At 48.0% G+C, this 24,087-nt stretch overlaps 1 protein-coding gene across 11 annotated transcripts in view; it reads right to left on the bottom strand.

The window, feature by feature from the left end:
* Garnl3 (GTPase activating Rap/RanGAP domain like 3) overlaps positions 1–24,087 on the bottom strand; it is a 148,730-nt gene that overhangs the window by 16,297 nt on the left and 108,346 nt on the right. For all 11 annotated transcript variants that reach the window (XM_036183416.1, XM_036183417.1, XM_036183419.1 and 8 more), the window contains 10 exons: positions 22,883–22,928; positions 22,090–22,196; positions 16,552–16,667; positions 14,526–14,630; positions 12,593–12,667; positions 9,460–9,571; positions 5,178–5,276; positions 4,771–4,887; positions 2,711–2,889; positions 729–887 (listed from right to left, as the gene is read on the bottom strand). In XM_036183416.1, coding sequence (XP_036039309.1) covers positions 729–887; positions 2,711–2,889; positions 4,771–4,887; positions 5,178–5,276; positions 9,460–9,571; positions 12,593–12,667; positions 14,526–14,630; positions 16,552–16,667; positions 22,090–22,196; positions 22,883–22,928 — 1,115 coding nt within the window. The remainder of the gene's footprint in view (positions 1–728; positions 888–2,710; positions 2,890–4,770; positions 4,888–5,177; positions 5,277–9,459; positions 9,572–12,592; positions 12,668–14,525; positions 14,631–16,551; positions 16,668–22,089; positions 22,197–22,882; positions 22,929–24,087) is intronic.

The following is a 24,087-nucleotide window of genomic DNA, read 5'->3' as shown; positions in this document are numbered from 1 at the left end:
CTCCTGCCTCCAGCACAGGGGGTCTCTGGACTCTCAGGCCACCCAGTCTGTCTCCATCTCTCTCTGTCTCTCCCATAAAGGCAGCGTAAGGCAGTCGAGTAGGTCTGTGACATGCTTGAGCCTGGGTCACTACTGTCCAGGTTTGAGACAAGGGTGCTCAGCCAGGGCTGCGGCCACCCCTTGTCCTTCTGGGGTCCTTCTTGGGTCCAGAAACTGTGTCCTTTGACGACAGCTTTGTGTGCTCCAGGCTAAGGAGCACATCACATAATACAGATGCACAGCATGTAATTTTATTATTATGAGACAAGGTCTCGTGTGGCCCAGGTTAGCCTCAGTTACTATGTAGCCAAGGCTAACCTTGAATTCATGATCCTTCTGCCTCAGCTTCACAAGTCAAGAACTATAGGCACTAGCCGGGCAGTGGTGGTGCACACCTTTAATTCCAGCACTCGGGAGACAAGCCAGGTGGATCTCTGTGAGTTCCAGGCCAGCCTGGGCTACAGAGTGAGTTCCAGGAAAGGCACAAAGCTACACAGAGAAACCCTGTCTTGAAAAACCAAAAACCAAACCAAACCAAACCAAACTAAAACAAAACAAAAAAACCTATAGGCAGGAACTTCTACATCTCACTAGAGGATGTAAAGAAGCCACATCATAGTACCTAAAGTTAGAAGTCAAACCCCTTGCTTTCTCTTATTCCCAATCCATTGCTACAACTGTCAGCTTACCTTGTTGGCCTCCACATGGTGCAGCCTAAAGGCTTCTCCTGTGCTCTCATTTACCACATCGAACTGATGGCGGTATGCCACACAGATGAGGTTGTCACTCTCTTCGGTTGGCCCATCCACTAAGGTCATCACTGCTGGGGAGTCACACAAACAGATTTCCTGTGGGGTGAGGATGAGTAGGACACAAGTTAGGACACAAGAGCCATCTTCAGACAGCCTCTACTGCCTGTTCCCCCTTCTACAGGAGTCCAGCCCCCTGGCCAGCAGAGCTCTGCTGCACAGACGGGGGCTCACCGACCCCTCCTTCCTGCAATGCCCCTTCAAGTCTTGGGCCTCTGTTCCTGGAAGGGATGGAGGTCAGGAAGGAAGGAATTTCGCAATCTGATTTCACTGTCCAGTGGCTTTAGACTGCACTGTCTCGTGACTTAGGAATAGCTGTATCATTGTTGACTGCCTCATTGAGAGTGTCACATATGCCAGGTCGTGTCTGCACCATCCTTGCACCAAGCCCTGGCATCAGGTATGGCTGTCACTCTATGGAGGAAAAACTGTGGCTCCAAGGTCAGGTTGCTTGCTGTGGTCACAACGTTTATATGTGGTAAAGCTATGGTTTGAACTACGTGACTCTGATTTCAGAGCTCTACCTAACTACTCTACGTAAATATTCATTATGGGTGGTAACTGGTCTTGAGAAGGCAGACACTTAATTAGGACAAAAATTTGACCTGTTTTAGTGTAACTATCAGTGTCCTGTCCCCAGAACAGCTGAAGAAACCTATGTGCATAATTCAGGAGGCCTTAACCGGGAGAAAACCCTTCCCAGTCTGCCTAGCGCTACCCTTGGCTCTGGTGGCCAATCCTGGGAACACTTCACAGCTTGACAAGCTAGAGCTGGTTTTGTTTTTTTTGAGACACAGTCTCACTATACAGCTCTGGCTGTCCTGGAACTCGCCATGTGGACCAGGCTGGCCTCAAACTCACAGAGATCCACCTGCCTCTGCCTCCCGAGTGCTGGGATTACAGGCGTGCACCACCATGCCCAGCAGTTGTAGTTCAGTTTAGTTCTGTTTTCAGGAGAGGCAGGATGATTGGGAAAGGGACCAACTTTCAGAAGACTTCATCCCTGGGGTTGAACCCTCAACCCGTCCTCACATCCTGCAGGTAAACGCAGACAGACAGCTTTGCTCCACACTTCTTCCTGCTTCTCCAGCTATCAAGACCCATGATCCTGTTCTGACCTTCAGTAGGTCTCCTGATGGCTACTCTTGGCCCCCTGTGTGTTTTTCTGCTGCCAAAGCCATGTTTTAAGCATTCCACTTCTTTGCACTGAACTTTCCAATCGTCCTTACCTTGCTCCAAGCCAAAGCGAAGCCAAGGCTTCTAGGGCTGCAGACAGTCTGTTCCAGATTCATGCCGAATTGTGCCTTCAACAGGCTCAGGGCCTTTGGCTGGCTGCACCTGCTCCCTGGCATACCCTTCTCCTTGACACTTCTCCCTCTCCTCCTTCATTTGAGTGTCTGTTCACAGGTAGGAGCCTATTCCTCCTCACTCCACCCATTGCCCTCTGGACCCTGCATCCCATCTTATTTTTATTCTCAGTGATTTTTTTGTTTTTTGGGAAGGGGATGAGTTTTGAGACAGGGTTTCTCTGTGTAACAGCCTGGCTGTCCTAGAACTCACTTTGTAGACAGGGCTGGTCTCAAACTCACAGAGATCTCAGCCTCAGTGTGTATTTCTGCCAGCTATCAGGTATTTGCTTGCTCAACTAGAGATCAAGCTTGTGGGAAGAGAGACTTTGCACAGTTCACTGCTGCATGGCCATGCCCAGAACTCATAGAGCACACAGCTTAGATATCTGGGTAAGCTGGGGCACAAGAGAATGGGGTTCCATAGCAGTTGCTGAGCAGTGGGACAGTCTTGGGACTAGACAGGTAGTCGGCTAACACCTGGCCAGGAGAGCAGAAGCTGGAAAGCAAACCTACCCTGATGTATTGGAATTCCTCAACAGGTGACTCTGGCAGAGGTGACAGGAGCGAGGCACCTGGCACCCCGCTTGGCTTGTTGTGCTGCTTCCTTGTGATGAGAAGCAGTTTATTGCGAATTGCGACCACGATTCTCAGTTCTCTGCTGTGGTGAGTGTTAATAGCATATAGGTGGCAACCTGGGAAGAGGAAGGGTGACATCAGCACAAGTAGGGAGGGCTGGCAGCTCCCAGGCCTGGGGACTTTGGGGAGGGTTCCTAAGAACCCTGGGAGTGAAGCATAGCTGAGACAGACCAAGTATGTTTCTGATTCCAGGTGCTGTGGTGCTCAATTTGAAACGCCTCTCCCCATTCATGTGTTTGAACACTCAGTCCCCAGCTGGGGTCACTGTTTTGGAAGGCTGTGAACCTTTAGAAGGTGGAGCCTCATTGGAGAAAGTGAGTCACTGGGGGGTGGGTCTTACAGCCTAGTCCCACTTCCCATCTCTTCTTCTTCCTCCTTCTCCTTCTTCTCCCTCTCCTTCTTCTCTTTATTCTTCTTTTGGTTTTTGGAGACAGGGTTTCTCTGTGTAGCCCTGGCTGTCCTGGATTTCTCTCTGTAGATGACCAGGCTGGCCTCAAACTCACAGAGATCCACCTGCCTCTGCCTCTTGAGGGCTAGGATTAAAGGTGTGTGCCACCACTGCCTAGCTGCTCTCTGCTTCTTGACTTAGATGAAACATGGACAGCCACTGCATGTCCTGCACCTGCTTAAATTGTAAGCAAAAAGCTCTCCTTCCTTTAAGTTGCTTCTTGACTGATATTTGGTCCCAGAAAGTAGAAAAGTAACTAATAAGCCAGGAAAGATGGACATGAAAACAAGGTTAGGAAAGGCAAGCCCTTCTAGCTTACAGACTAGACTTGGTTTTATCTCTCTGTGTTCTTTTTAGATTTGTTTATGTGTGAGGTGGTCTGAATGAAAATGGCCCTCATAGGTTCATATATTTTAACTGGTGGAACTGTTTGGGAAGCATTAGGAGGTGTGGCCTTATCAGAGGAGGCATGTCCCTGGGCTTTGAGGTTTCACAAGCTCCCCATTCCCAGTTAGCTCTCTCTCTGCCTCATGGTTGTCACAAGATATGAGCTCTCAGCTACTGTTCTAGAGCCTGCCTACCTGCTGCCATGCTGGCCATTGACTCACTCTCTGAAACTGTAAGCCCCTAATAAATGATTTCTTCTATAGTTGCCTTGGGCATGGATTCTTAGCACAAGAGAAAAGTAACTAAGACGATGTGTGTGGGTGTCTGGCCTGCATGTGTGCACATGTGTATGTCTGGTGTCTGAAGATGGCAGAAGGGGGGTCACAGGCAGCAAGTGCCAGGAATTGAACCTGGATCTTCTGCAAGAGCAACAGCTGCTCTAACCTCTGGGTCATCTGTCCAGTCCCCAGGGCTTGGTTTGTGTCCATCACACAATAGGAATTAAAGTGGGGGTTGATCAGAGTCTTTGTGTCATATTAGCTGAGGATGGAACTCACCTCCAAGACCTGAAACTTGTGGCCCAAAGCTGAAACTTCCTGTCTTCAGCCTGCTTTCCTATTCTCCTAGCTTCTGGGAGAAGCTGAGGTTCTATTTTGGCAGTTCTGGGACTCAAACCCAGGCCTTTGTGGGTGTTTGGCAAGTGACCTACACCCCCATACTCCTGCTCATTTCTCCCCAGAGGAGGGATTGTTTCTTTTGTTCCCTAATTTTCACTTTTATTTTCAGGAGCCTGAAGATTTTTTTTGGTTTTCCGAGACAGGGTTTCCCTGTGTAGCTTTGCGCCTTTCCTGGAACTCACTTGGTAGCCCAGGCTGGCCTTGAACTCACAGAGATCCGCCTGCTTCTGCCTGCTGGGATTACAGGCGTGCACCACCACACCCAGCTGCTTGAAGATTTTAACAGGAACAGTTTCTTTCTTCTTTTGCGACAGTGCTCGAACTCGCTGTGTAGCCAGGGATGGTTTGCACAGCACGGGGAATCAAACCTCGGGCCTCACGCGTTCCTGGCAAGCACTCCGCCCTAAGTTACTCCCCAGCCTCACCTTTGGTTTTCTCCAGCTTGTTTTCTCTGCAGTCAGATCTGCTCCTTCCAGTCGGCCTGCCGTCAAGGCCTTTCTGCACCGCACTCAGCCGGAAGACAAACAGGCGGGCATCTTTCCCTGGTGACAGTGAGGAGAAGGCAGAGGAGGGGTTAGAGATGTTAAATGACCTGCTGGGCCTCCCAGGGCAGATGCACAGACCAGGGTTGGGGGGTGTTCCGGGATACAGGCAACTGCATCCCACAGAACATTTACTCCACATAAACTCTCCTTCCCTCCACTACTCCAACAGGTGGGCCACCAAAGGACCACAACACTGACAGCAGGCAAAGGAACGTGACTCTGAGGTCTGCTGCAGTGGGCCACCCGCCCTCACGTTCTTTCCAGAGAACACCATCTGAGGGCAGCACCTTTGTCTGCTCGGAGGACAAGAAGGTCCAGGGTCTCTAGCACGTGGATCTGCTTCACGGGCAGAGTTCTGTCGAACACAGGCACGGATGGGAGGCCATCTGGAAAAGAAGGATGGTTATTCCACTGCACAACTGTGACATGCCTGGGGCTGACCTGAGCCTCTCTAGTCAAGGACAGATGCTTCTCCAGCTCTCATAAGGTCTCAGAAGGAGTTCCAACGCTGCTCCCTCTGCATGGGAGAACTAATATGCCCATTCGGGGGCATCCAGAACTCTCTATGGGGGCGGGCTGGGCATTTCATCAGGGACACAAAAGGAAGCTGTTTTTCTTGTTGGTGTCACTAAAGAAAGAGCAGCATGTTTCAACCCCAAATTTACAGGGGTTGTAGCAAAGGACTGAACACCATAGGGGAAAAAGAGCAGCTATTTATTATGTTATAATAGAAAGTATTCTATCTTGTATTATTTCATGCCTTTCTCAACAAAGTAAGTTTAATACTTCTTTTTACATTTAAAGTGAATACAAACATACCCTATCCCTAGCATTCTCTCTGTCTGTATCAATAGTAGTCTGCTCATATGGTTTTTGTTTGTTTTGTTTTTCAAGATAAGGTTTCCCTGGCTGGCCTCAAACTCACAGAGATCCACCTGCCTCTGCCTCCTGAGTGCTGGGATTAAAGGTGTGCACCACCATGCCTGGCTTGCTTATGTTTTTTTTAAATGTTATTATTATTTTTAATTATGTGTAAGTGTGTGTGCCTGCATGTGGATATGTGCATGAGAGCACAGGTGTCCTCAGAGGCCAGAAGCTTAAGGTCCCTTAGAGCTGGAGTTACTCACATGGGTTCTGGGAACTGAACTCAGGACCTCTGGAAGAGCAGCCAGTGCTCCTAAGGTCTGAACCATCTCTCTAGTCCACTGCTTATTCATTTTCAATACTTTTTTTCAGATAGGAATTTGAAATATTTTTTAGAGACAAGAAAAATGAGACAAGTATCAGTTAAATTGTCGGAGTATCAGGAACAGATGTAGCCAAGCGAGAACAGCCAGCAAGAGCTCAGGGCCTCTCGAGACATTGTAATTACGGACAGAATTTGACTTTGGGGTTATTTGGAATTTGCAAGTGGTAATAACTACACCATTGCCTCTCAGGGACCCTAGGATATATCAGCTAAGAGAACTGTTACGAGTATTCTGCTGCATTAGGACAGACTGAGACCACCAGGGATGGTGTGGACATCTCAGGCAGAAGTGGCTGGCTCATTCTTCTTCTGCACTTGCTCTTCAAGGCTTTGCTATGGGCCTGGGCTGGTCTGTTTCTTCATAATTTAGGTGCAAGGGAGTGTGGGGTTCAGGCCTCTCGCAGAAGTAGAAACGGAGCTGGTAGGTAATCCTTCTCTGAATGCTTCCCAGCAGGGCAGGGCCTCTGTCATCAGGGTAGCACCCTCAGTGGAGATGGGGTTCCAGCTCCAGCAGGCCTGGGAGGCTTTAGATCTGTCTCTAACAGGTCCATGAGATAAAGAGCCTGTTCCTGTCTCCCTTAGTCCCACAGGGCTTGTTTCTAGTCCCCTGTTGGAGGGAATGTTATGACAGCCCATCAGCCATGGTCCTTCCTTCTCTGCTGATGGGGGGTGGGCTCTGTAATGCTGCTCGTTCAGAACATGAAAGGATCATTCCAGTACTTGTACTATCTGGGTGAATAACTGCAGTTATCTTAGGGGTCCACAGTAGCATCAGCAGTGGCAGGTCACTCCACGAGGGGCTTACTAGGTGCCAGACCTTGATGCTTCCTATGTTCTTGAATTTAGAATGTAGGCTGGCACTTGTAATATTCCTATTTAACCAAAGAGGAACTGGATGCTCGAAAGTGTTGAGAAAACTTGTTAGAGTTCCTCCTTAAACATGTGGATCCAAGAAGGATGGAGCACCTCCTTGTACACCGGAAACAGAGGTGCACTGTGTACTGCCCAGCCCAGCATGGATTAGCATGCATTTCCCATCCACTCCTCAGTTAGCTAAAGGATTCTATGTAGACAGGAAGGAGAGAGGCAAGGACAGCAGGAAGTGACAGACTTAATGGCTGCTTGATGAATTATTCCCTTTTGTAATTCTGGTATGAAGATGAAGCCTTTTAGAGAGAGCTTTTCTATTACCATAAAACCTACTTACTCAGTGACCAGTCCCTTAAAGTACATTTGCTGCACTCACAGTCCTGAGGGCCCTGAGATTTTAAAAACAATGACCTTGAAAGAAGCAGATTCTCCAGGGCAAGCCTAAATGACATGAAGCAAAGGCTAACGGGCTTAGCGGGAGTGCATCTGGAACGGAAAGGACGGACTCCCAGAAATGGTCTGTAATGCAATTATGTGCAGAGCGGAAGGCAAACTGAGAGTGCCGGAACCATGGCACAGAGGCAGATGCAAAAGCCAGGGGTGGGCACAACTGGGCAGCCAGGACAGGGGAGGGGCGGCCTGCATGCCTCTCCAAGGCTGGAAGAAAGGGATTTCCTGGAGAATCACAAAAGCCTTTATACCAACGCCACCACTGTACTCTGGATCCAACGGGACAGTTTCAGAAAACACTTGATAATATGGGATTGGAGCTTAACTTTTAAAAAAATAAATAATTCATATTTGTTCTGAAAATTGTTTTGGAAATTGGTGTCCAGGTCAAACCAGAAATGCTGGTAGAGCTCACTATGTTTAAGTGGAACATGGCTGGTACTGTATCTATGGCCCAAGTTCTAGACCCACAAAATGGCCACGTGCTCTTACACAGGTTATGGTGCTCCTTCAGGCCTCTGTTTCTTCATCTATAAAATCAAAAGACTAAATATCTAAAGTCTGTTTTGATTTTTTAAGACAAAAAGAAACCTTTGGTTGTACTTCTGGCAAAAATCTAAGGCTTCTGTGGGCTTTCAGCAGCCCACTGGGAACATGGTAAAGACAGCAGCTGCCCTGAACAGCACTGCTGTGTACCAGAGACGCTGCCGCACACAGTGCAGGAAGCCAGCCTCCTGCCAACCCCTCCTTGCAGTTCCGACCCTCGTCCCCACTGTGCCCCACACTTTCTATTATTATAAATGATTTTTCAGCCTTTGACACCAGAGGCTCAGAGAAGAGATTTTCTTTTTGGAGATAGGGATGGGGACCCAAGGCCTTACAGCCCAGGCAAGAGCTATACTATTGAACTTGCCCTCTATTTTCTTTAAATCACAAAGAGTTTCTCAAATTAAGGATTTAAATTCTGAACTGATGAGTTTAAAGTTATCCACATTCTATTAACTTAGTCATAGATATAATTAGGTTATGGGAAACATGATGAATTTTAAGTTATCTACATTTTATTAAATTAGCCATAGATGCAATTAGATTAGGGGACCTATATGGAAAACCACAGGTAAGGCAGTTTGTTCTCCTGTCTCCCCACATAAAGCACCTGGCCCAGGGCCTGAGCAGAGCAGGGACCTAGCAAGTGTGCTAGGCAGAGGTTGGAGGGATGAACAAGCCCTGCTCTAGGGCGGTGACATGGGTCACCAAAGGACATGCTTCCGAAGCTGAGGCCTCTCTCGTGCCTGCGGCTCCCTCAGAAGTCTCTGAGACCTGACGTTTGTGCATAGCTCCTCTGTCATCCATTAAGAATCTAGAACAACCTAAAGGCGCTCGCTGCTGTCCCAGAGTCTACATCCGTCATCGCCATGGTGAGGGCCTGTGGTGGCTGCTCTGTGTGACCATTTTCCCAGGCAGACTAGTCTAGCCCGCTGTCAGAATGTGCCATTTAATACTGAGTTGTGATCTGTCTTCCTGCCAAAATCTTTCTGCTTCTATATCCATAAATACAGTTTATCTAAGATTCATATAATTTGTTTTAGATGTCAAGTTTTTTTTTTTTTTTTTTTCTAGTCAGAACATTTTTTAAGGCTTCAAGAGGGCACATGCCCCTAAGAAAATGATGCGAAGTAATGCCTGTTTTCATTTAAGATAAGTACTGGGGCTGCAATGAGTGCTTGCTGAAGACGAATCTTTTGGTAGGTAGCTTAATATCCAGGAACTAATGGAGACTGGGGGGAAGGAATGAACTTTCCAGCATGCTGAACTCAAAATACACCCCCTCGGAGCACCTGTCTGAAACAAGGGGTTAATCTGATTAGAAAATCAAGCCTGCCTAACTCCTCTTGGGACCAGGCATTTATGGTCTAAAGGAGCTGACTGGCAGTCACCCACCTTAGAAGTACCACAGTCACACACAAAATAAGACATTTGTAGGAGTGCTACTCACTAACCATCCACTAGCAAGACGCCGGCATCCGTGGAAACCAGCAAGGCCTGGCCCCAGGGATCTGCACACACAGCTTCGTGAGGGAAATTACTGCAGAAACACTGGGGCTCCCAAGGCTGTGAGGCAACACAAGCAGTGGAGAGTAAGTGTATCAGAAAGAATGCACGGTGTCCCACCAAACGGAAATGCAGAGTGTACGACACCTGAAACAGTAACACAGATACTCCGTGGGAATCAGTTGTAGGGAGCTTCTCGGGCTTGGACTCCATGATCTTTCTTAAGGAGAAAACCTCCTGTAAATATGGATGCCATAGGAAAGCAGTGACTTCTCACACTTCTGGTACCATCGCCTGTCTCTACACGGCCGTTACATTCTTTGGACAATAGAAATATTAGCAATGTTCTAAAGCAGCTCCCTTTAACACCTAGAAGTTGGGCAAATTGGTGCCTTTTACTTTTTCTTTTTTTAAAGAGGGTTGATGTTAGTTTAGCATAAAAGGAAGTCCCACATAGCTGTTAAATTTTTTTCTGTGTTGCTGATTCAATAAAATCATTAAACTGTACACAATACAAGAGGTTGATATTATCTTAATATATAGGTGCTTACTGACCCACATAAGGCTACAAAATCTTAAAGAAAAAATAGCACATGTTTTAAAGGAAAACAGCAAAGGTTGTTAAATAAAATACCTCCAGGACGCTGTGTGGTGTGTTCGCACCACATGAACACTTTTTCTGGTCCCCAGGTGACATGTCACACTGCAGTGAACACTTCCTGGGACCTTAGATTCATTTTTGTTTTAGGGATAGAGTTAGCTCTTCCTCACAATGGCCCCTGAGGTGGGTGTGAAGGCCAGGAGTTGGCAAGTGTTGCTTAATAGGATCTTAGTCACAAGGTGTTGTGGACAGTTTTTGTTTTTGTAGCATTAGGAATCGAACCCAGGACCTCTTGTATGCTAGCAAGTGCCCTCCCACAGAGTTATATCCCCAGTGCTGCAGACATCCGCTTCTTTTGGACACCTCTTGTAGCCCTATGCTCTGCAAGTCTGTAGGTTTCTGGGGACAAGCTGAAGGCTTACATCTTCATTTTATTCAACTAGTCATATGCATCTACCATGACCCGGCTGGGCAGCAGGAGAGCCTGTGTCTGCTCTTGTGGTATGTGTGAATGCCCAGTAGAGACATGTTCAAGGAAGGCCGAGGATTGCCTTCAAGAGCATTATCAGGGCTGACCCTAACACTGGGTTATCTCCAGCTGAGCAAAGAGCAGGCTTCCCCTTTAGGACATCCACAGCCTCAAACTCGCAAAGGTGGGACTTCCTTGTTCTGAAGAGGCAGTCTAGAGAATACGGAAACATGTTCTAAGCTGAAGAAGGGAAATATGGAGACAGGTCACTAATTGAAATATTTCCCCAAAGAGGAGGTCTGGCAATTCTGAACTGGTAATGTATAGCTAGAGGAATTGAAAATGTAGAGGCAAAACACCCCCCACCACACACACATATGGAGACAGACTCTGAAACCAATACTTTAGGTAATACCAAGACAGAACAATGGAGTCATTGTGCGTGTGCGTGTGCGTGTGCGTGTGCGTGTGCGTGTGCACAGTACTACGTGCCTGTGGAGGTCAGAGGAAAACTATTGGCTTTCTTCTTCCAGTATGTGAGTCACAGGGATTGAACTCAGGGGGTCAGGTGCAGGGATAAGTGCCTTTACCCACTGACTCATCTCACTGGCTCTTAATTGAATTAAAAAGTTGTGTTTTCATTTTTACATGTGAACGTGTGTCTGTAGGGATACATGTGGGTATTGAGAGAGGCCAGAAGAGGATCCCTGGGAGCTGGAGTGACAGGAAGCTGTGGGCAGCCTGATATGGGTGCTGGGACCTGAACTTAGGGCCTGTACCAGAGCAGCTAGTGCTCTTCCAGTTCCCTGGTCTGTTCCTGATGACCACCTACCCTGCTCCCAGCCTCCAGAACACAAAATAGAAAGTAGACAGGCTGCAGGGCTTGCTGGTGGCTATGTAGCTGTCCATACTGCAATGGATTCCCACCTACACTCCTCTGGGCAGCAACCCCTGAGGACAGGTTAGAAGAGCCACCTTGACGGCTGCTTTGTGAGTTATTTGGGAAGAGCTGTGATGAGGAGCTGTCTACATCGGGTTGGCCTGTGGTTGTCTCTGTCAGGACTGTCTTAACTGTGGAAAGACTCAGCTCACTGAGGGCAGCACCATTCCCTAGGCAGTGTCCTGAACTTACAGCCTGGGAAATCAAGCTGAGCACAAGCAAGCAGGCATGGATGCATTACTTCTTTTTGCTCTGTGCTGTGGAAGCGTGGAAGCTCCTGTCACTAGGACCTCTCTACCGTGACACTAACCTAGAACCATGAGCTAAAACAAAACCTCTCTCCCACAGTGCTCTGGCTAGAATTTTTTTTTTTTTTTTTTTTTTCTCCGAGATAGGGTTTCACTGTGTAGCTTTGTGCCTTACCTGGAACTCACTCTGTAGACCAGGCTGGCCTCGAACCCAAAGAGATCCGCCTGGCTTTGCCTCCCGAGTGCTGGGATTACAGGCCCCTGGCCTAGAATGTTTTATTACAGCAACAGATAGGAAACCAGGACAGCTGCCCTTCAAGCCCACTCCCAGCCTACTGGACCAGAGCAGCGGTTCTCAACCTGCCTGACGCTGTGACCCTTTAGGACAGCTCCTCATGGTAGGGTGACCCCCAACCATAACACTATTTTGTTGCCACTTCATAACTGTAATTTCGCCACTGTTATGAATTGTAAACATCTGATACGCAGAATAACCAGTGTGTGACCCCAAAGGGGTGGACCACAGGTTGAGAACCAGACACACTCTAAGAGTCACTGCTCCAGAATCTCGCTGTTTATACTGGGTTGAGGTCAGATAACATGAATGCACATGTAGCTTGAGGAGCACTCTGAAACCAGCCTGGCTGACCAGGCCTGGCCCAGCGCTCTGCCCACCTATGCACACAAGTTCAGGAAGGAGTGTCTCAGAACCAGAGGCTCTTGCTGCATGATCTGGGCTCCTGAGGACTCTGAAGGAGACATCCTCCTGCTCTGCCTGCTTCCATAACTTCACTGAGCACAAAGGAAAGCATCAGTCACTTACCTCCTTTTTACACATCCCTGAAGCTGCCAAGCTCGATGGGGCATCCCCTCTCACAATGGACTTGAGTTTCAGCGCCTAATGGACAGAGGAGCCACTTGAGGTTTGCTGTCAGGCAGTGAAAGAGCAGCAGGCAGACAAACAAGGTTTGGGGACAGCAAGTGACGCGGGTTAAAGCTGCAGGCTCCTCGGCTGACTTATCACTGATCAGGGATTAGGAGGATGGCGAGTCCAGTGACAGGTGACGGCCCAAACTGCACCTACTGTTTTGGGCATTTAAACTAGTTCTCTTAGTCCTATGATTTCAAAACTAAGAATGTTGAAAAATACAGATGCTGAGGACCTTCCCACTCTTGATGGCTCAAGAGTCCCTGAAAGGAGAGGCCATTTAGTTTAAAGATTTTTAAAAAATTGCCAGGTGGTGGTGGCACACACCTTTAATCCCAGCACTGGGGAGGCAGAGACAGGCGGGTCTCTGTGAGTTCAAGGCCAGCCTGATCTAAAGAGCAAGTTCTAGGACAGGCTCCAAAGCTACACAGAGAAACCCTGTCTCAAACAAAAAACAAAACAAAAATTTGTTTATTTATTTTGCATGTGTATGTATGCGGGTGTGTATGTGTGTCATATGTATGTATGCATGCCACGGTGCAACCATGGAGGGCAGAGGACAATCTGTGGCAGTTATATGGAAGGCAGAGGACAACTTGCAGGACTTGGTTCTCTAGGTTGTCAGGCTTGGTGGAAGTTCCCTCACCTGCTAATCCATCTTGCCAGCCCCAGCTACCTTCAACAAGACTGATGCATATTTTGAAGAATGTGACCTCTGTCTCCCAGCTGTCCTTGGTCACAGGACATTCCACTGTCTACTCGCCTTGCTGCTTGGTGTTCTGCCCTTGGCCCCCTTACCTGCGCTGGAGGGCCTCCCCTTCCCACTGGAAGCTTGGAGCTGAGAACTGTTAGCGTTCCCAGGGAAGGGAGGCAGAGGAGGGGCCTAGGGTGAGGAAATGCAGGAGTCTAGGCCTGCGGACTGCTTTCAGGTGACGGGTGGAAGTGGGCTCTCCGTGAGTGACACTGCAGTGTGTCTCCTCCCACCCGGACGGTTTTAGGGTTCAGTTTGATGGTACTCTTGGGAGCACTCCTGGGGGCAGGGGGACCTGGACAGCAGGAGCTGGCCCCTGCCGCAGAGTGCTGCTCTTTTGCTGAGGGAACCGGATGTACACAGCTGACAAAGGCTACTTCTCTTCCACCACAGCCTTGGGAAAAATCATGTGCTTCCAGATGGCCGGTCGGTGAGGCTTTGACAGCGTGACACAAGCCAGGGTCATCCGGGAAGAGGGAGCCTCAACGGAAAAACATGCCTCCATCAGACTGGCTTGTGGCAAGTCTGTGGGGCAGTTTCTTGACTAATGATTGATGCAGGAGGGCCCAGCTCATGCTGAGAGGTGCCATTCCATGGCATGTGGTCCTTGAAAGCAGAGCAGCCAGCCATGGAGAGTAAGGCCATAAACAGCGCTCCTCCATGGCCTCTGCCTTAGCTCCTGCCTTGAGCGCCTGCCCTGACTTCCCACAGTGAGGAACAACTGTAAGCTGTAAGAGGATATAAACTCCTTCTCCCTGGTTGCCTTTGGTCACTGTTTTATCACAGCAGCAAAATACACATTAGGACTGCAAGAAAAACAAAGATCAGCCCGGCACTGGTGGCACACACCTTTAACCCCAGCACTCAGGAGGCAGAGGCAGGTGGATCTCTGAGTTCAAGGTCAGCCTGGACTACTAGTGAGTTCCAGAAACTGAGGGCTACACAGAGAAAACCTGTCTTGAAAAAAACAATAAACACACACACACACACACACATCTTAAACAAAGCATCCCATGGGGCATCTAATTTGAAGGGACTCATAGCCATATTTCTCAGGAGCTGCAGCATCTAACATACCTGCCCTATTCTAACAAACTCGGCCTGGCGGGCCTCCTCTTTCTTCCGTGCTGACTTGGGGGACTCGGGTAAAACATCACTGAAAGACCGTCGATTGAGCATGTTCTGAAAAAGAAAAACCAGGTTGGGACTCCTCAGACAGTTGTCAAGTCTCATCCTTTGGTGTCTCTACACACGTGTGCACGCACACACACGTTTGTCTAAACAGTATTCTGTCTACCAGCAGCATTCATTCATTCAGCACTGTGGCAGACATGCAGAGCCAGCACTGTGTAAAAGCTGAGAACACGGCCTCTAGATCAGGCAAACTGGCAGCTTCTTTGTTTACCAGCATTGAGACTGAGGCCTCATGTTGCACAGCTCCAGGATGCCAGTCCCATGGAGTGGCACCCTGGGAACCTCGTACACTGAACTCCATGGGAATGGCACCCAAACTGTGTGGCTCTGGAGTGTGGGTTAACTTTTGAGTCCTGTGTGACTGACACCTGTCTCCCAAGTGTGTGGTGGGGACCAGTGAGGTAATGTACAGAGGCACGGTACTTGATCTTTCCCTCCGAAGCACTTGTCAAGCCCTGGCTGAGTGCCTCGTGCTCTACCAGACTCGGGTATCTGGCAGACACAGCCTGTGTTGGTAGGTCACACAGGCTGGTGGACTAACAAATGAAGAGACTAATAGGACTAACATGTTTGGTCTGGTCACTGACTGAAAGGGGATGTGTAGACGACTCAACAGGAGGACTTGCTTCAACTAGGGAATAATACCTTTGCTGAGGCCTGAGGGACATGATTACTCATTATGGTGGCCTCTCTGAAGCCTTCCTGACCTGTTAGGATTTGCTCTGTCAGGTCCTGGGCCTAGCTTGGTCATTCCCTGAGATCCATCAGACTACCAGCCAGGCAGAAGTCAAGGGGTGCTAAAAAAGGTGTCCTGTGCAGAGAGAAGGGGCCAGCATGGTCTAGTTCGTTCTGATAGCCTGTCCCCTGGGTGAGTGATGGGTAGCTCTCATTTACATACATCACCAGAAATTACTTTTACTGGAGTTTATGAATGATCAAATTTTAAGATAATTCTTAACTTGTTCTGTGCTTCCTTGTTAAATAGGGAAATTAAGAAATTACATTTATTTGTTTGTATATATGTGTGTGCATGTACACATGCCATGGCATGTATGTGGAAATCAGAGGACAACTTGTGGGTTGGCTCTTTCTTTTTGTCACGTGGGTCCTGGAAGCAAACTCAGGTTGTCAGGCTGAGTGACAAGTACTTTACCTGCTGAACCATCTCAGTGGTCCCAGGGAAATGGTTTCAAATAATGACTCTCTTCTCTTGATGACCTCATACTCAGGCTGGAGCCCTCCTAAGAGCACGTGTACTGCTGACAAGAAAAGTTGGTGTCTCCTCAGTGTGGATAATGCTCGGGCCCACAAAGTATCCAGCACAAAGTAGGTTTCCCTCAGCCGGGCAGTGATGGTACACACCTTTAATCCCAGCACTCGGGAGGCAGAGCCAGGCAGATCTCTGTGGGTTCGAGGCCAGCCTGGTCTACAGAGCGAGATCCAGGACAGGCACCAAAACTACACAGAGAAACTCTGTCTCGAAAAATCAAACCAAAACAACAACAAAGTGGGTTTCCCTGAATGGAGCCCCTGTTTCAGTGTCCAATTATAGAGCCAGACAGAAAGCCACAGAAGCCCAAGAAAGCCCTTGTTTTCTCTTCTCTTTCCAAAATCACTATTTTTGCCAGTTCTTAAGCTCTATGTCACTAGCACCAGGGACAGCACCCCCAAGAAAGCAGCTTTGGCGGTCCCGGGTGCTGGTTTATTTCTGTGCCCACGCATACCTTAGGCTACTGCTCTGTAAGGGTCATATTCTTGCACACAGACACTCAATGACCCTCCTTTTCATGGAGAATTCCAGCTGTGTGGCCTCATGGCAGCCTAGGCAGCAAGCCCTATGGGAACTCAGGACTTTCTTTCTCCAGGGCTCATGGCTAGATCTGCAATGGGAGAAAGGAAGCCCAGTTACCTTATGCAAGTCTGGCATCAAATCCTGGTATAAGGAGCGAATCAACATGTCCAGAGTACGCCGGCGTTTCTGGGCAAAGGTTGGGGTTTCCAAAGTGGCTTTCTCACCATTAATCACTAAAACAAATGAAAAAGGGCATTACAGTCATCAATACCTAGTGAAGACTATTCTTTGTAAGCAAAATCTGCACAGTGACTGTCACCTGCCATTATAATACTAGCATTATAATTTGGATATGGAGTGTCTCCCAAAATCTCAAGGACATGGCCCCAGCTGGTGATCCAATTATGGGAGTTCTCTTGGACCACAGAGGCTATGATTTCATCAGTGGCCAACCAATTGGTGGGTTAATACTTGGATTATTGGTGGGTGGTAGAGACACATGGAAGTGGGGTCTAGTTGAAGAAAGAAGCAGGTCACAGGGTAGTGACTCTGAAGGGTGGCTCTTGTCCCCTGGCCCTTTCTCCTGTTCTCTGCTTCCTGGCAACCATGAGGTGAGCAGGCTTCCACCATCATGCCTCGCTGACACCACATTCAATCTCACCTTAAGCTCTTAGTGATGGAGCCAGGTGACGACCAAAGTCTCCGAAAGCACTATCCAAACAAGCCTTTTCCTCATTTCAGTTTATTTTTTCCTGAGACAATATTTCTCTGTGTAGTCTTGGCTGTCTTAGAACTCACTCTGTAGAGCAGGCTGGCCTTGAACTCAGAGATCCACCTGCCTCTGCCTCCCGAGTGCTGGGATTACAGGTATGCATCACCACTGCCTGGCCTCCTTTTAATTGTTTTTCTCAGGTCTTTTACCACAGTGATGAAAAATGACTAAATGAACTGGCATTACCATTGATCCTTCCTTTCATGGGAGAATGCTTCAAATTTAAATCCCAAAGTATGGATTTATATTACCTATAGGCATATTTATCTTCCCTTTCTTGTTGGACAGTAAGTGTCCATCCAGAGCAGTGAGTAGATCTAATCTTAAGGACCTCTTTTGTGGTGGGTATTGTGTTCCCTGAAATATTGTGTGTTCCCCAAAATGTACATATCTGGGGTCAGAGAACAGACAGCCACTAGAACAAAGCCAAAAATGGTGGCTAGAAAATAGGAAGAGTAAGCCGTAACAGAAGTTGGGCGGTGGTGGTGCACACCTTTAATCCCAGCACTTGGGAGGCAGAGCCAGGTGGATCTCTGAGTTCAAGGCCACTTTAGAAACAGCTATGCATGGTGACCACGCCTTTAAACCCAGAAACCCAACCTTTAATCCCAAGGAGTGGGGCAGAAAGAGAAAAGCATATAAGGCGTGAGGACCAGGAATTAAGGGAGAAAAAAGCATATAGTTAGTTAAGCATTTGGTTAGTTAAGCATTCAGGCATTGGAGCAACACAGTTCAGATGAGATTCATGTGGAGGAGGACTCAGAAGCTTCCAGCCTGAGGAAACAGGATCACCTGAGGAACTAGCAAGGTGAGATAGCTGTGGCTTGTTCTGCTTCTCCAATCTTCCAGCATTTACCCCAATACCTGGCTTCAGGTTTGATTTCATTAACAAGTACTTTTAAGATTCCTGCCACACTCTTTAGCTGCCACACTTCAACCATCCATCATCCTTCCTCTGCTTCTTCCCTGGGATATCACTCAATGGGACTAGTGTGTGTGTGTGTGTGTGTGTGTGTGTGTGTGTGTGTGTTTGCTGCAGCTTGTTGAAAAGAAAAAGCTGCTTTAGCACAAGTTCTTAGCTTATTGGGTGTTCCGTCTGGAAAAAGTTAAGCATTTCATAAACTACAGACACTATGATGCAACAAGGCAGCGTGCGCAGTTCCACACCAGAGCTCAAACAGGGGTGTCCAAGAGGTTAAGAGTCTGAAGTCATGAGCGTGGAACCCAGGTCTGGGACTGGATGTGGAGTCTTAAACTTTTGTTCTACTTTTCTGGGGCTTCAGTTCCTACCCTACCCTGTAAAAATAGTCATGATCCTATTTTTATAGTGGACTACTATTATTTAAGTAATAATATATACACCCAGTACAGTGCTAGGCACATGGAACTGGGTAAGTATTCTTGCTTAGTTTTCTCATACAGAGGACCAATGGGAAGGTCTGTTCATGGACTGAAAAACAGAACTTGCTGTGGACAAGGCATTCCCTACATACTTTCTATGTGTTGGGGCCAAGCTGGGCTTGTGTATTACACAGCATCTTTTAGGAGTTTCTAAAGTGCATAAGGTGTTTTCTTTTTCTTTCTTGAGGATTTTCCCAGTTAGTACTTTAGAAAATTACATATTTTCTGTTTTTAATTAATTAATAAATAGATACTTCCCCCAACCTTCCCTCTCCCCGCCCCCATCCACTTCCACTCCTTTCTCTTCAGAAAAGGGCAGGCCTCCCTTGTATATCAGCCAGTCATGGCACATCAAGTTACAGTAAGACTGGGCACCTCCTCTCCTATTAAGGCTGGATGAGGCAACCCAGGAAGAGGAAAAGGTCCCCAAAGCAGGCAACAGAGTCAGAGACAGCCCACAAGCAGACCAACTACACAACTGCAACTTATGTGGAGAGGGCCTAGGTCATCCCCATGCAAGCTCTCTGGTTCAGTCTCTGTGAGCCCCAGGAACTCAGGTTAGTCGATTCTGTGGGTTTTCTTGAGGTGCCCTTGACCCCGCTGGCTCTCATAATCCTCCTTCTCTTCCACAGGATTCCCTGAGGTCTGCCTATTGTTTGGCTGTGGGTCTCTGCATCTATTCCCATCACTCCATACTTATGGTCACCTGATTTTTGATTAAAAAAAGCCAGAAATATACAATGGAAAAAAAAGCATCTTCAATGAACAGTGCTGGCATAACCACATGTCAGCAGACAGAAGACTGCAAACAGACCCATTTCTATCACCCTGCACAAAACCTAAGTCCAAGTGGATCAAAGACACAAATCCAGACACACTGGACCTGACAGAAGAGAAAGTGGGAAACAGCCTTGAACGCAGGGCCCAGGAGACAACTTCTCAAGCAGAACACCAATAGTGCAGGCGCTGAGAACAGCCATTGATAAATGGGACCTCATGAAACTGAGAAGCTTCTATAAGGCAAAGGACACTGTCAAAAGGACAAAATGTTGTCCTCTAAATAATCTGAAGTTAGAACACTACAGGCTCCGGGCCCTGCTGTACCACTACCATCCTGCAGAACACATACCTACTGTGCCTTTGTTTTTTGTTTTTTTTGTTTTTTTTGCTTCCTATTTGATACCCTGGGCTTGAGCCACATGAAATTTCCTGTCTGGATGTTTTGAAAATGCAGCCTACTGGCAACGCTGTGCTTATGTCACTGGAAAGTGCCATCTGGCTGGAGCCTGGTACAGTCTCCAGCCCACCACAGCCCCAGTGCTCCTCACTGTCATCTACTTCGAGGACTTCTCTCAACACGGCCCCCACCTCTCTACACTTGAACATGTGACCCTTGTCACAGCCACTCAATTGGCCTATGGACAGGGAAGGTACAGAACTATACCTCTGTCAAGCAATCTGCTGCTTCTAATGTTGGAGGCAGAACATTTCTCCAAGACCCTGCTGTGGACCAAAGCTGGGAGCTAACAGTGTGGACTTACCCAGCTACATGCCCTTCATGGCTGGACCCGCCAGGAGAAGATTTGAAGCGTATGGAGACCTCTAGGAGGGACTGCTGGGATTTTGGAGGAGAGCATTTCCAAGCAGCGAGGCTGTGAGTGACTGCAGGTAAGTGACATCTATCCCTTCAAGTGCCACTGACATGGCTGCTAAGACATGGGAAGCTTCTGTAGCTGTTGATGGAGGACTCACATTTGGGGTTATGGAGGAGTGTAGTGGGTAGCCATTCCAGCCTTGGCCTGGAAGTTCCAATCCCCACTGAGGCTTCGGTAATGGTCACGCCTATAAGGCGGGGCTGAGAGAGGACGTTGAAAAGCCAGGATCAAAAGGAGAGACCTCTCTTGGTTCCTGGACACTGGAGGTAGACCGAGCAGAGTTCTCCAGAGAACACCGCCAGACTGCGCCATACCTTTCCCAGACCCTGCAACCTATCCCTTCATTTGTAAGCTACCCCACAAAATAAACCTCCCTTTTAACTACGTGGAGTGGCCTTCATAATTTCACCAATAGAAGAGACTAGGTAGATAAGAAGTCAAAGGTAGGGGCTGGAGAGATGGTTCAGGGGAAGCCCTTGCTGCTAGTGGCACACACCTTTAGTCCCAGCACTCAGGTGGCAGCAGCAGACCGATTTCTGGGAGTTTCAGGCCAGCCTGGTCTACATAGTGAATTCAAAGCTAGCCAGGGATACATGAGACCTTGTCTCAAGAAACAATGCAGTACTTCCTATTCTAGTAGAGGATCTGGATTCCATTCCCAGCACCCATATTGGGCACCTCATAACTTCAGGTCCAGGGGAATAATCCAATGCCCCCTCTTCTGGCCTCCATGGGCACAACACCTGCATGCATGTAGTGTGCATACACACATCCATGCAACATTAAGTAAATCTTTAAAAAAGAAGAGAGGAATAACAGTATGTCATCTGGCACTTGCCTGGCCTGCAGCACTGGTTTTGGCTAAAGGAGAGAGAGGACTACAAGCTGAGCAGCAGGTATCGATGTGGGGTACTGGGAGGTTCTGGGTTCAATCAATGCTACCCTGGGGCCAGGTGACCAAGATGGACTCAATGAGAGGACAGGAGCTTTTCCAATTGCTTTCAAACTACATGGCAACAGTGACAGAATTAGGCACTGTGTGTGTGGTGTGGCGACAGGTGGATGCCAGAGCAGCAGCTGCAGCCCCTTGTGTTCTGGCAGAAGACCGGAGCTGCCTCTTTGTAGAGGGCACAGAGCAGGTGGCATTGCCAGGGCTCCAGGGCTGACAGACTGGGCTTCTATGAAGAGACTGCAGTGGATGAAGCCAAGTGACTAGCTTCTGCTCAGTAGGTCCTGATGGGCTTTTTAGATATAATACCCAAGGATGCTCTGAGGAACGTGTAGCCAGCTTCTGTCATAGAGAAGATGGGAGCTCAGAGTCAGGCCTAGGGAATCATCAGTGAGCTGAGATGCATGTGCACCAGGTCACTGGCTAGTGAGGCTGGATTAAGAAGGTTCTGCACACTCCATTCATGCCCCCACACCACTGCACACACATATAGTCAGCAGCTCTCCTTGTCCCTAAGAATGTAACCGAACCATTTTTTCCTAGCTCCACTCTGCTCAGATAAGGACACAGACACATAACGAGACAGACTCAGAATGGTAACATCAGAGCCCAGGGCAGAAAGGCCAATTCGAGGCTCTCAGGCAGCACTGTGGTGGTGTTGGCGGACAGCCTGCAAAGTAGGCAGACGGGATGGTAAGTGCAGATGAGGACCCATTAGAAAACCTACCTAACACTACCAGAAACTAAACATGGGTAATGGATGAACAGAATACAGACTGTATAAATGATGACTTTTTTATGCAGTGTCTGGGGAGAATATGAAGAAACACATTTCTATATTTAACAAGTGACAAAAGCATTTCAAAACGACAACTTACATTTCACAAGCAAAAAGTCCCTGAACTCCTGGTGGTCTGTAAACACTGGTGGGGATGGCAAGGGCGGGCCAAAGAGTGGCACACTTTCTTCTGAAAATATTTTCAGCCTATGTGAAGAACATTCCAGAATTAGTTGGTTCTTTTCTTCAAAGATCACTAATGTTTTCCAAGTCAGTGTGTCCAGAGGCCTATGGAGTGTGTTGGGAAGATTCAGCCAGAGGAGTCTGCCTCACCTCTAACCCACCAGCCTATGGACAGGCTGGACAACAATGGCGTCCTAAGCAACCACAGCACACTAGGCAGGGTAGTTTCGATCTTAAGGCTTGTTAAACATGCCAGAGGTAATTGTACTCATTGTACACCAGGTTCAAGGTCCCTGGGGGATAAATACTTCACAAATCTTCAAAGTCAGTAAATGATTTAGCTGAGGTTCAAACCCACTTCCCCTAACTGGTGGAAATTGACTTTCCTTTTACATCCTTCTAATAGAATCATTTTGAGAAACAGAAAGACAAGTGGGCAAGGCAGTAGTCTAGGGAAGGGGAGCTCTGACCAAAGTCAAACAGAAATTTCTTCCCCTGTAAAGTACAAAGCACCTGGTCCCACTGTGCATAGCAATATTACATGGAACAAAACTTTTTCTGAAGAGAGGTGGCTTTTCAGGATATTCTAGAAAGTCAAAACATATCCAATAAACCATCCAGAAGAAAGCGCATAAGGATTCTCTGAGAATCAGTGCCAACCGATGAAGCAAATGTTAGGATTAGAAGAACAGAGACGAGTCATCACCTACCTGTAATTGTCATTTTTCTGGTCATACCTCACTAAGGCAAAAATATCTGTGGGGATAGTCAAGGCAATTAATCAGTATCCTTGATGCTCACACCTGAAAGCTATGCCCTGAAAACCCTTCCTGCACAAGAGTTCTTGAGCAGGCCTTTGTGTGGCTAGGCACCTCCTGCTCTGAACCTGGGACAGCGCTCTACCTCTTTACAAGAGAGTCCTGGAGAACACGTTGGAGCCCCATGTCTGGGTTAGCATCTGTGTGCTCTCCTGTGAGGAAGAGCTACATGAGTCCTCCAAAGCTGTCAGACAAGCAATGTAAGTAAATGCATTAGCAGCCAAGCCGCCAGCAGAACCAAACAAGATCCTGACATGGATTACTCATCTATTTCATCTCACACATTCTGAGCTGGGAAAACAATCGAAATATTTCTACCATACACCTTCCTCTCCTTCTGCCTTTGGTAGACAAAACATCACTGGAGAACAAGCCAATGGAGCTGGTGGTGGCTTCTACACAGAGTCGGCTCTGCTTGGGCTGAAGCCCAAAGTGTCCAGAATAGCTCAAGTGTTCAGGCTGTGCATCGGTGGCAGAGCACTTGCCTAGCAGTGGGAGGCCTGGGCTCCATCCAGCACTTAGGAAAAAAGGATAAATGATGTTACGGAACTTCAATCTCAATATAACTCTTTAAAAATAAAACCAAACAGCACAACTACCTGCATGGAGCAGAGTTCTTCCCCCGCCCTCCTCCCTCACAGCTAGCCCTGCTGTTGTCTAGGGCTGAAGCCGGCAGCCTTGGGTACCGCAGTCCTATGCTCTGTTAGTTCTTTTCAGAAGCCATGTGCCAAACCCAGCATGGAGAACCTCCAACAGGAACATCCTGAAGCTTCTCTAACACAGCAGATCCCCCTGTCTCCACTCAGAAGAGAAATCACCAGCAAACGGGAGCTCTTAGTTCCACAGCCCAATAAATGGGGACACCAGCTGAGAGCAGGTGAGCACAGAAGGCACTCACATGTGCTCTCACCTTAGTCAGGATCCCTACCCTGAGGAAGCAATCTGCCCTTTGAACTTCTAAACACTTCCGTGGGAGCTTCAGGAGACAAGTCAGAACAGAGAGCAGCTTCACCCGCAGACAGGTGAGGCACAGTAAGTAGTCTTGTCTCCAATGTCCTTATAGGAGTTTCTGGGGACAGGCGTGCTGGGATTAGATT

Source organism: Onychomys torridus, chromosome 4 (genome assembly GCF_903995425.1).
Source record: "Onychomys torridus chromosome 4, mOncTor1.1, whole genome shotgun sequence".
NCBI lineage: Eukaryota > Metazoa > Chordata > Mammalia > Rodentia > Cricetidae > Onychomys > Onychomys torridus.
Note: the sequence above shows the minus strand (reverse complement) of the source record. Positions and strands in the feature narration are given on the sequence as shown.